At 40.8% G+C, this 13,277-nt stretch overlaps 1 protein-coding gene across 1 annotated transcript; it reads right to left on the reverse strand.

Annotated features, from left to right (window-relative positions):
* Positions 1-472: 472 nt before the first annotated feature.
* LOC117296671 (solute carrier family 22 member 4-like) lies at positions 473-11,770 on the reverse strand. The gene is made up of 10 exons (XM_033779701.1): positions 11,354-11,770; positions 10,224-10,327; positions 9,474-9,628; positions 8,722-8,890; positions 7,998-8,139; positions 6,683-6,771; positions 5,616-5,824; positions 2,229-2,337; positions 1,392-1,601; positions 473-800 (listed from the first exon to the last, which is right to left on the reverse strand). The coding sequence occupies exons 1-10, from the start codon at positions 11,768-11,770 to the stop codon at positions 473-475; spliced, it is 1,932 nt and encodes a 643-aa protein (XP_033635592.1).
* Between the last annotated feature and the right edge of the window lie 1,507 nt (positions 11,771-13,277).

The following is a 13,277-nucleotide window of genomic DNA, read 5'->3' on the forward strand; positions in this document are numbered from 1 at the left end:
TTCATTTCGATTAACTGCTTGCAATCACATTTTCCAGCGAAGAGATATCATAGACACTCCCATTACATTACTATTCTATGAATATTGATGAGTGTTATGAAAATTTTAAATGGTTGCAAATGTCAATAAGGGTGAATCTATATCATTAAAATATGCAAAATAATAACTTCGTTATCGTGAGACATTAAATTTATTATGACTTAAGAATAAGAATAATTTTGAAGAAGGTGGCTTTGTGCGGTATGTTTTTTGAAGGGGTGTGCATATTGCTCGTAATCTTTTGGGTGTACAATAGCTTGTGTCCCGGGGAATTCTATTCACCGGAGATTCCGTCCCCCATAAAGAGAAATAAACATGGGCTGGAGGAGGTCAAAAGAAGAGGGCGCTATCATAAAAAGGTTGTACACAGTTCGCAATAATGGGGGACAGAATCTCGTTTCACCTGCACATTGGTTACATTCTTGTGCTCCCTTTAAAGATCGATTCCTTCACCGTCACTATCTCCATCACTGCCAGTCACCGTTCCCTTCTCACTTCCGGGATCCTGAACTTTGACCTGGTCTTCCGGACGTTGGTCATGACCCTTCTTTCCAGAACCAGTCTTCTTACTTCGTTTCCGGGGTCTTTCAGGGAACTGGCAACCTTTCTCGTTTTCTGGGCGGGATGAAGGGTCTTCAACGTCCGGTACGTAGGCCGGGTTGACAGTCTCCATCGTGCCCATTTCCATCACTACGTCATCGTCGTCATCGTCGGTCTTATACGTGTTACTGCCCCAGGCCCATTTTTTCATACATGCAAATCTGAAATTTAAATGTTTCATTGAGAACAGGTTGGTTTCCACACTAGATCATCATGAAACGACCAAATTAATATGTCCGTATTCCTTGAAATGCAAACTGATGGGGTTGGATGAAAGTGTGAGGGTCATATAATAGTGTCACCACATTCCCAAAGTTTAAAGTTCTGATGTGGATTGCATTGAAGTTAACAAACTTGGTAAAACTCTCTTAAAGGGTAACCGGTACAGATGGGTGGTTTTCTAAACTACGGCTTTAGAATTGTGTTTAGGCTTTGTCAGTTGCATACTAGCTACCAAACATGTGCAATCCTTATGTGGGGCTGAGGCGAAGGCCCGAGCCCGGTCTGTGGTTTGTGGTTTCGAAAAGGGCCATAGTTTCTGATAGGCACCCTCCTTTCATGAAAGTTTGGGGTTCAATTGGGTATCCCAGTTTCTTGGTGTTATAATACTCACTTGGGCTGGAGCCTGAGCCGAAACTCGAGCCCAGTCCGTGGTTTCAAAAAGGGCATAGTTTCCGGTAGGCGCCCTCCTTTCATGAAAGTTTGGGGCTCAATTGGGTATCCCAGTTTATACTTGGTGTTATAATACTCACTTGCCAAACTCCTCCCCTTCAGCCATTGTTTCTGGTAGTTTCTTGCCATTAGTCTCAGGCAATGGGATGAGTGAGACACCAGCAACTATAGTCACGAGACCAAACACTATCAGGTGTAGGTTTGGTATCACATCGGCCATGTTGAGCATCAACGGCGCGACTATACCACCCACACGAGCAGCTACGGAACACATACCAATTGCAACGGTCCTGTGTACATGATAACCAAAAAATCCAATTCAATTCAAGAAACATTTATATCATGATGGCAGTTACTAAGACAGGTGTGAATTTAATGTCACATTATAAACAATGCAACAAATAATTATGTCGGTTTGATGCGTCATATGACGTCATCATCGCACGTCACATGCAGTGGACTGTGCAACGCTGACAAATTTGGGAAAGTCGCTGGATAAGTTTACACAGCATCACCCTACAGTGGGCACTTCACAGTAAACCGCGTTGATATTGGCAACCAAGGATTATAGACCTTAGGTGCAACCATCTTGATGTTCTTGCAAGGCTGAAAGAACAAACTAGTCTGGTTCCTATTTGCAAAATGATTTCTAGGATTCATAATCGTTATTCGAAACGAGGAACATTACCAAGATGGAGGAAGCATGAAAAAGGTTTATTGTGATGGAGTGCGTTTTGGCGACCCCAACCAAAAACTGTTTCTGACGTCATAACCAAAACGGTAACCGAGCTCACAGCTCGGTTGTCGTTCAGTCTGAACAGCAGAACCAACGACCAACAACCGAAACAGGTTGGGGTCGCCAAAACGCACTCCTGACTTCAAGTGATTTGGGTATAAACAACGTTGGATCTAACTACCTGACTGGTGTTGGAAACATCTCACTGGTCCATAGGTATATCGTATTGAATGTGGCGGTTATACAGAATTTGCCCACCATGGCCACCACTGTCTTTGCTGTGGAACTTTCTGGAAAATGAAATCAACCATAAAAAAAGCAGATGTTACCACCCAGCAACGGACTTTTCCTTACAATCTCATAGCAAATATTTCACAAGATAATATAAAACTACTGGGCCCAACTTCATGGCTCTGCTTACCGCCAAATTCTGCGCTTACGTTCACGATTCCCCGCTTACTACGTGCAATCGCCAAATTTCTGCGCTAGCCTTGTAATGCCTATGTAACGTTGAGTACGCACGCGCAGAAGCCCACATTCCCCGCTAACCCGTGAATTACGGTTGCCGTAAGCGCTAGACTTGTGGACAAGTCTGTTTATGGTCCCACGCGGTGAGATAGTCGAGTTGCAGCGAACTGCTGGTTGCGCGACTACTGTGCGCTGCCTGACTTCTCCCCATTATGTGGAGTAGAGTCGGTTGGGCAGCGCGCAATAATTGCGCAACCAGCAGTTCGCGCGCGGAGAGCACCGCTGCAACTCGACTATCTCACTGCGTGGGACCATAAACGGCTTGTCCACAAGTCTACGAAAGCACAGAATTTCCCTGCTTCCGTGAGCGCCGATTTCTTGCTTAAGGTAAACAGAGCCATGAAATTGGGCCCTGGTTTGGACACAATGTGAGTTATTTGATCTCCCTTTGGTGATTGCTTTAGGCTACTTCTTTCAAGATTATTGGAAGGCTCAATGAGATTTTGAGAATAATAATAATAAAGGCTTCTTATTCTTAACCCTGAAATCAGGAAAGTCTTGAGAAATCAATTGGCCTGGTATAGTATGTTTCAAGAGTAAATATCGTAACATCCATTTGTGACTGGTTCTTACAAAACGGAAACCCAAACCCCAAAGATGTGACGTAACTTTAGTCATGCCTAAGCCGAAACTATTGAAACTCAAATTTATTTTCTTCGTATAGTCAACTTTATGATGTATGGCAAATAGTCCTTAGCAAATATAGCAAATAACAAATAGCAAATAGCACATAGCAAATAGTCCATAGCAAATTTTGAAGTAAACGGTCTATTGACAAAATAAACCAAGCATTGGTTGTATAAATACGCGATTCATAAAAGAAGATGCTTAACAACTTAGCACTTCACCACTGCATATAGGACCAATCAGTACGTAAACAAATCGTGCGATAAAGGCTAATATAGGGCATCAAGTTAAACGAACTATACGAAATATGGCACATATCATCACTGCAAACCATTCTATACATTTCATAACTGCATTATGAACCTTCATCCCAGTTTAAAGTCAAATTCAGTTTTGTGATCCATTCATTATCCGATGAGAATGGGGTAACATTTTTACAAGTCTCTAAACCTCACGATAAAGGGAAGGTATCGTTTTTAAAATGAATGTCAATCCAAACGTACTTGGCTGGAAGCTCATCAGCTTCCGATTGTTTAAAGCATTTTAAAAATCATTTCACAATGAAGAAATGGGATATGTGGTTATGAGGAAAAGATGTGAGTTGTTATCTCAAAATTTTGAATAGCCATTTAGAAAAGGTACTGCCAGATACGTTTCTCATTATATGTGTATACCAATTACGCATTTTTCTTCCTGTGTGATAGGCAAAACCCGCAAAATTAGTGCATTGTAAAACCGAATTTTGACCTCGAAGCACGAAATTATCAAATTCATCTGGTTCAAGCTTTTACCTCAATGCTTTCTGGGACAAGTTTGATAGGTGCTGCAGGCAACAGCTCCGCAAACTCAACTTGGTTATTTGTATTAGAAGCAGCATACTACTTTGTCAAGATGCCGTGCTTTTGTGTAGGCTAAAAAGTGTGCAGTTATGCAGTCAACGCATGTAAAATAACCCAGTGCGCTTTATCGTGAAGAGAACGGGTTTGCCAAGGTGTTCCTGGCTGGATTGGCAGCAAATTGCGCCACAGCACCTTGTAAACCATAACATGGTGCTAAGGATTAGGTATTATATTTCAAACTTCGTCCAATCATTGCAGTAATAATACCTGGCGCGTTGTGTCATTTGGCAAAAAGCGCGTTATAAATACGGTTATAAATTATTATATCGCCATACCACACTAGAAGCGTACTCCAAGAAAGAAAGATCGAAGTTTTCTTTGTGTTTGACCCAAATTGTTTTTTTAAGCGGGAATGTCAGTGTCTTCAAAAATTGTACCAATGATGCACCATTCCTGAGTGACCCCTGTCCTACCTCGTTATCAAACCTTTATTGTTTGTCTATTAAAAGTCAATAAAAGGTGAACTATACACAACTTAACAGCAGGACGACCTTGTCAACCCTTATGCATATACGACAATTTACACAACGCCATCTGTCAACTGACGAAAGTTTGCACATATCCAGGGGTTGAGGAAAAAGAAGAAAACAGTATTTTATTTATTTTTTTATTATTATTATTTTTTTTTTTTTGGGGGGGGGACCAGACGGATAGAAGTGTAGACACAAAATATGGCTGGATCAATTTTTGCTTAGCGACGAAATTTTTCAAGCAGTATTTTCTACTTAATAGCTTTCCAAATTTGGGCTAAGGGAAGGGATTCCGTCGATACGTAGGACGATTGCGATGGGTTGTGGACACATCCGAGAATGGTCAGATTGCGGTACCACTGAACTCAAAGCAGTTACGGACGGGCTGTGGTTGGAGCGGTACCAGTGATTCCCAAAAATGCATTTGTCTGATAAATGATGACGATGACCCCAAATCCCAGATTTTTACTTTTTTTATACGGAGGGCTTGGTGTCCCCTAGACTGGGCCCTGTCTTTATCCGCAAGAATAAAGACAGGTCCCTGCCGCTAGATCCAGTGATTCCATTGGATACAATGATATGATAAACGTGCAGTGACATAGATGCCCAAACAGTCACCACTGTTTGACTGCGTATCTCTATGTGAAATTACTGAGGTCAAAGGTGAATCTACACATCGGTTTTGGAAGCAGGTCTCTGGCGTTATTCACGAGCCTCGAAGAATGACGTAAGACGTTTAGGCTAGGTGTCCCCCAATTTTCTTCCACGCACGCATCACGGTATTTTATAAACAACGTCTCTTCGTACATTTAAACTATTGAACCACATTGGAACGAGCTTCAAGGTTAAACGACAAAATACTTTTGGAAAGGTTTTGATTTTAACGGTTTGAGGGCAGTGTCCTGGCTAGGTGTTTAGCTGTTTGCTGCTTTTGTTTTTGTTTCACCCTTTCACCACCAATGATCGACAAACACTGCAGTAATCAACAAAATGCTTTACGTGTATTATTATTATTATTTGTAGCATTATCATGATTTCCTTTACCAATGAATATCGTTGCTAGGCACGCCGCACCTCCAATCAGCTCCAGGACAACCATGTTGGGTTTACGCCCGAACCAGCGAATACCAACGGTAGCGTAAAGCAGTGCAGGTATCTCCACGGCACCAGCGATGAAGAACGCCCAGTAGTCGTCCACTCCAAGGTCACCGGTGCTTAGAGATAGGCCGTAGTACACCATGCTATTTACCATCCTATGAAAAAAACCCACACACATAGAGATCGGAAACTTAGTTAACCCTCCTACTTTCTGTAACATTTGCCGGGGTTGTTGGATTGTGTATGGTGGAGTAACTGTGCCTAGATATATAGTGTGCACTTTGTGCATCGGTGCTTAGAGACAGGCCGTAGTAAACCACACTATTTACCATCATATGCAAACAAAAAACACAGAGAGATCGGGAAGACAGTTAACCCTCCTACTTTCTGTAACACTTGCCGGGATTGTTGGATTGTGTATGGTGGAGTAACTGTGCCTAGAAATATAGTGTGCACTTTGTGCATCGGTGCTTAGAGACAGGCCGTAGTAAACCATACTATTTACCATCCTATAAAAAAATACACATGCAAAGAGATCGGGAACAATAAATAACCCTCCTACTTTCTGTAACTCTTGTTGAAAACAAAATTAACCACAGATCTCTTGCACCAGCTGCTGAAAAATCCGTCTCTTTTGCCGCCCGTAAACTTTGGAATAGTCTCCCCATGCCTATCTCTCTCTCTGCGCTCTGTCGATTTGCTTTATAGTTTCAAAAAGCATCTGAAACCACACCTGGGGTCGATTTCACAAAGAGTTAGGTTAGGACTATAGTCCTAGGAGATATAAAAAACGTATGGGTAGTCCTAAGTTAGAACGAGTAACTCATCCTAACTCAAGATAAGACTAGTCCTAACTCTTTGTGAAATCCACCCCTGTTTCCACAATGATTGTTTTGTGGTTTATTATTTTAGTTTGTAAAATTGTTTCAATGTTTCTCTGTATCATCACAAACCCGTTTTGGTCTTGATGAATTGGTGGTGTATAAATACAACAGAGGGTTTAACACACTTACCAGTTGTATTGTAAAATGATCGTCTTGAAGCACATGTTAGGAGTGCGGTACAGATCTAAAAAAGATGGTAGGCGGCCCTTGGCGCCTTCCTGTTTGGGAAAAACATGAAAAGTGTGCCATGAAATTTCATAAAACCAATAATTTAACCATCACTTCACTACAACTTGATCAATATCAGTATAGAAGTTCACTACTAAGTAACTGATGTCCATTTGGTAACCATTCGAGTGACTTATTCAGTATGTTAACCACTCTGTGCGGAGTATAAGGTTTCCTTTAATCTCGAGCCCCCGCTTGGCGAAACACTGACAGTTACCCTTATGGAAACAATAGACCCTTCCCATGAAATATGTAAATTGCACATAGCGCCTGCGCACTAACATTTTGGTTGGCAAAATGAGGGAACATCGCGCTGTTTTGTACACGGCTAATGGGTGCGGACGCAGACGCGATTGTGCGTCTGCTTAGTGCACAACTCTGTGGCGTTTGCCAACAACAGGGTCTGTACGCATGCATGAATGTGATTAGCATATTTCACGGGAAGGGTCCATTGCATGCACGTCTCGTTCAGCAATGTGTTGAATAAAGCTTTCCTTGCATGCAGTAGAGACTCTCCAATTGGCAGTATTGGTCTCCAATTGGCAGTATTTTGTACAAAAGTATGTTGGTGCAGAGAAAAAATGAAGTTCTTCGCTTTATAACTGATGTGGTTTAACTATGAGGGGTTTCGGTAATACCATGTGAACATCTCTTTGGAACAGTGTATGATCTGAAAGAACCAGTGACTGTAACAACCCAACTTTTCGATCAGTTTACCCTGATCGTCTTCAGGAGAATCCCAGAGCATAACTGATAAGATTTTCACATGGTGCTAACGAAAACTTCTCTTGTACTTCAACCATGCAAAGTTTCAAAACCCTACTTTACTGTGGTTAAAGACATTGGACACTTTTGGTACAGAATTTTTCGTTTAAAGTTCACAGATTTACAAATAACTCAGGGTTTACAGAAGGTTATGGTGAAAGGCTTCTCGTGAAATATTATTCCATGAAGTGCTTTACTTTTTGAGAAAACATTAAAACAAAATCAATTATCGATATCGAGAATTACGGATTTATTTTAAACACATGTAATGACACGGCGGAAACAAGGGTGGGTTTTCCGGTTATTTTCTCCCGACTCCGATGGCCGATTGAGCCTAAATTTTCACAGGTTTGCTATTTTATATATAAGTTGTGATGCACGAAGTATGGGCTTTGGACAATACTGTTTACCGAAAGTGTCGATTGGCTTTAAAGAGAGTCTTTTGCCTCACCTTAAACTCAAGGATTTCTTTCTCTTCAAAGATGACATCCGGGAGCTTCTTACCGTTCCATTTACCAACCTTCCTGATGACGTCCTCGGCCTCCTTGACTCTACCCTTGGATAGGAGCCACCGGACAGACTCGGACAGGAACCTAGTGGTATAGAGAGCAGCACACGATTAGATTCGATGAATTGGGATTTGCGGGTTGGAAATTAAGACAAAGGGTTAAAACGGATATATTCATGTTGTTGATAGTTGACTTGTTTACGGTTGGGGTTGTTGTTTCTGCTGCTGCATTCTGTTGCTGTTGTTGTTGTGATTATTGCTGTTGTTTTCAGAACCACCCCAACTCATTAGAGATAGTCATTACATGGTGTTACCGCAAACCTTTCTATACGTTGTTGTTGTTGTTGTTGTTGTTGTTGTTGTTGTTTTCAATCACATTGCGGTATTGTGGTGACTTTGTTTTGTGGAAATGTTGCTCTTAGTCATATAGATTAACAGCATATGGTATTGCCATTCACCTCTGTGAAGCCCGGTTCTACGCAACTCCCGGACCGGAGCCTTTTTGCATGTATCTATAGTGGACCATCCTCTCTCTACACATATATCTTTAGTTTTGAGGGTCCAATGGTTTCGTTACCAGACAAATCACAATAAGTATAGATATATATATATTTAATTTTTAAATACATTTGAAGTCTAACACCGTTCTTCACAAGAATACACTTACATGGTAAGGATGATACATAGGAAGACTGGTATTACAGGGATGAAGGCCAGTACACGCCACTTATCAATGTACATCGCTATGATGGCTACCAGCATGTAACCCATAGAGTATGACACACCGATCAGGACACCAACGACTATACGCCAACGCTGTCCAACAAATTCATTGACTGCAAAAAATAGTATAAATAAAGAACAGGTATCAGTGAAGTTGATGAAAGTAACTGTCTGTTGGTTTAAATACAAATTACATCCTATCTGGGCCCAGCTTTATAAAGCCTTTAAGCACAACAATGGGCTAAGCACAACAAGTCTTGCTTAGCAGGAGCAGGTTACCAGCTACAATTTCACGAAGTTTACATTGTTGCGATAGGTGCCACACCCACTTTTTGCGTAGCAAAGAAAATCGCTAAGCAATGTTTTCTGCCAAACGGCTTTATGAAATTTGGCCCTGCACTTTTGAGGGGTATCCTGGTGTGTATCCATTCAATATTTTTGTTGAAAATTTTTGAAGGTGAACAATTTCTACCACCAGGGTCAAATTTCATACAGCTGAATTCAACACAAAAAGCAGCCAAGCACAACAAATAAATTGATTTTCAGAATAAGGTTACCAGCCAACTTACCGTGTCATCATGTACAATTTGTGACTGGTATCCTGCACATTTATGCTAATAGAAGAAATGTGTCAAGCAATGATGTTTTTTTTATAAGCCAGCCCTAAAAGAAATGTTGGCCCATGATTGAACTTACCCATAACATAAGCGGGGATCCAACGTCCTAGCTGGCCCATGCCGGTAATGAACCGGACCAGATAGAGGTGCCACAGCTCACTACAGAAGGGAGTGGCTAGAAGTCCAAGGAACCACATTAGCATGGCTACAATCAGAGCATTCTTACGGCCAAACCTGGCAGTTGGAAACAATCACACAATTACAGCTCAAAATGGTGTGTACAAAACATACTTACATTTTGATGTTGGTATATAGAGGGTCTATTATTAGGACATTTGTCCAAGTACTCTACATTCTAAAATTGATAGTCTAAGTACTCACGCCTATTAATAGTGTCTATATATTCTCAATTGGTGTGTCCCAACATATGCATTAAAAAAGAAGCCTGTGAAACTTTGGCCTCCATTGGTCGTCGAAGTTGTTAGAGAATAATGAAAGAAATCACCCTTGTTGCGCGACTTTGTTTACTTTAAGATGCCTTATTAAAAGGCTTCAGCTGAAGTCTTTCATTATTTGATTGAGAAATTAACTCTTAAAAAAAAACCTACGTTACTTATCAGAGGGAGCTGTTTCCCACAATGTTTTATACAATCAACGGGTGTTCATTGAAGTTTTTATGCTATTTTTTTGTTTTAGTAACTACCAACAGTATCCAGTGCCTTTAACGTTCTGACGTTTCGATCGGTGTTATTTGTAGGTCTGCATGGTGATATGATAAATTGAAAATCTGCATTGTTGATGCGGGTATGCAAAATTCCACTGAACTTACCAATCTGAAATTACACCAAAGACGAAGGAGCCAGCCATAAATCCGAAGAAGAAGATCGAATTGATCATGTTGGCGGTTCCCTTATCTGTACACACGAGGTCCCACTATAGGTTGAAAGACAACAACAGGAATAAACCTCATTTCATATTCGTTCAAGCAACACATGTATAAAATGTGTACATCATGTTTATGGGGGGGGGGGGGGGTTCGGCTGGCATGTTGATGTATGTGACGTTTATTTTCTCCTTCAATATGATGATGTAAAGAGCATTTCTCATGCAGACATATTCACTAGGTTTGGCTAATGTATTTGAAGAGGGTAATCGTTTTTATTGACATTCTCAATGTTTTTTGGTGATACCAGCATGAAAGAGTCACCTCTTAGAGAACCAATAGTGGTTGTTGTTTTTGTTTGTTTGCTACTTTAAATATGTCTTTGCTTTATTTGTACAAATATTTTCTCTGAGGAGTGGATGGACTCCTTGTTCACAATTGGTCGTCGGAGTTGCGAGATATCTATGAAAGAAAAAAACATCCTTGTCACACACGAAGTTGTGTGTGCTTTCATATGCTGTTTTCGATACCTCAAATTCTAAATCTGAGGTCTCGAAATCAAATTCGTGGGAAATAACTTCTTTCTCGAAAACTACATCACTTCAGAGGGAGCCGTTTCTCACATTGTTTTATACTATCAACCTCTCCATTAGTCGTTAACAATTAAGGTTTTATGCTAAGAATTATTTTGAGTATTTACCAATAGTGTCCACTGCCTTTAAGGAAACGTTTGGGTCTGGGATGGCATGGACTAGGGATCTCACACACAATGTCTAGGCCTATGTTGCTGTTTTTTTAAAAATTTCTCATTTAACTGGAGTAAGTAAGTTTGAATCCTTTGAAGACAAAGAGTATGCCACATGTAACTAAGTCAGACAAGTTTATACAAAAATTAAATGTATTAATTACACTGTAGGCCTATAGATGTTTACTGGGGGTTTTTTGCGCCCAGGAGCATGTTGATGGATGGGCGCTTCATAAATTGTCATTATTGTATTATTATTAAATGTTTTTCATAAATTGTCATTTTTATTTAAGTACAACATGATTAGTCAATTATTTATTTGATTGCTTACATCCATGATAATTGTGGTGTTATATTGTGACGTATCATACTCCCAGCCTCTCTTGCAGTCCACAATGGATGCATTGTAGTCAGTGTAGTTAATATCAGGGCTGAACTGTAGTCCTTTGGGCAGGTCATACTGCCGGCAGGTTTGGTGCGAGTACTCGGCATCCTCTGGGTAGCCCGGTGCCGGCGGGATGCTGACCGCCTTCATGGCTTGGTTGCATTCCGCCACGGAGTTCAAGCCGTACGCGGTGCAGTTGGGCTTGTCGAACACCTTACACCAGTGGTCGGTCTTTCCCGTGTAGAACACGTACGCGAGAGCCGAGAAGGGCCCGACGAAATTAACCGCATGCAGGAAGAAGAAAGCGAACCATTGGTATCTCCCGAATTCCCCGAGAACTTTAAGGACTTCGTCAAACTTCATCTTGGAGTAACTTTTACGGGGCTTCGCGTTTAAAGACAGAGGTGCGCTTATTCAAGTTCGAGGCGCACCTTGTAGCTTTTATTTTGTTTCAGTAGTTCTGATGGTACACTTACTCTGATATTAATAATGTTATCAGTGACTATGTAGGGTCCACTTGTTGTAAAGTAGTGCGTAATTGAAAAGCTGTACCCTTTGTTGATTTCCTGGGTATGAGAAAACATACTAATTTGACCAAAGTTCGTTTGATCCAACAACTGAATAAATATTGTAGAGGAGGTGAACGTGTCAGGCCTGTACCGGGGATCAAACTTTGTGTATTGGTAGGTTCGCTCGAGACGTTTATGATTGGCTATTATACGGCCAAAAGAATGACCTCACGCCCCTCTTTTCTTACGAGTCCTAAAGTGGGACAGCGGAAATGTCAAAGGCCAGTGGTCAGTTTACAACTACTTACCCGGTTTCTATTCTATTGAGCATGGTATTAATGGCAAAGCATACCTTTGCCGTAAGAGGGCGCTCGGAAATGATTTACGACCGAGCGCAGTTTACAATATCCATTATTGATCACTAAGGTCTTGGGCCAAGACTAAACTTCTTATCAGATTCTAGTGATATTTAATTTGATATATAATTTGGTAATTAAAGTCAATAAAAATGGTCTGAAGTAAGGGACATTGCACCAAGGAAAATTAAAACCATTTGGATTTGGCATACAACTTAGTTCATTGTTGGACCATTTGAAATAAGGACAGCACTAATGCGGGGTACGGGATTGGGGGGGGGGGGGGGGTGCAAACATGCCCTTATTCATATAGTATGTGCCTCTGGTCTGCCCCGAGTGCCCCCGTCTGAAATCTGAACGTTTGACAGTAAAAATTATCAGACAATTTTTTGCTTAATGTAAGCTTTTGGGTTAAATACATACAATGTTTTAAACAACGTTTCCCTATTTAGTTACGCGCGCGCCCTCATGTGCAATGTTTATACCTCCACTTATGACTAAATCGTAAAAGACCATAAAGAAGTTCTGAAAATGAGCTACAGTTTTTAAAAGGCTGCACTGAAAACTAAAGATTTAGCCAGAAGCATGCCCCTACTTAAAAAGGTGCATCCGCCTGTGTCCCTAATACAAACCAGTTTTGACGCAGTGGGGAGGTTAAAGAGAAGGTACACAACACTATTGGTAATTGTCAAAGACCAGTGTTCTCACTTGGTGTGTCTCAACACATGCATAAAATAACAAACCTGTGAAAATTTGAGCTCAATTGGTCATCGGAGTTGGGAGAAAATGATGAGAGAAAAAACACCCTTGTTGGACGAATTTGTGTGCTTTCAGATAGGAATAAAATACTTCTAGCTAGAAGTCTTTTATTATTTAAGTGAGAAATTTTCGTCGAGATTTTTATTATTTTTATTAGCTGTTCCGACCTACCGTCGGAACAGGTGTTGTTTTCGTCGAGATTTTTATTATTTTTATTATTATTCTTTGTTTCCGCCTAAAACCCCA

The sequence above is a fragment of the Asterias rubens genome, chromosome 11 (genome assembly GCF_902459465.1).
Source record: "Asterias rubens chromosome 11, eAstRub1.3, whole genome shotgun sequence".
NCBI lineage: Eukaryota > Metazoa > Echinodermata > Asteroidea > Forcipulatida > Asteriidae > Asterias > Asterias rubens.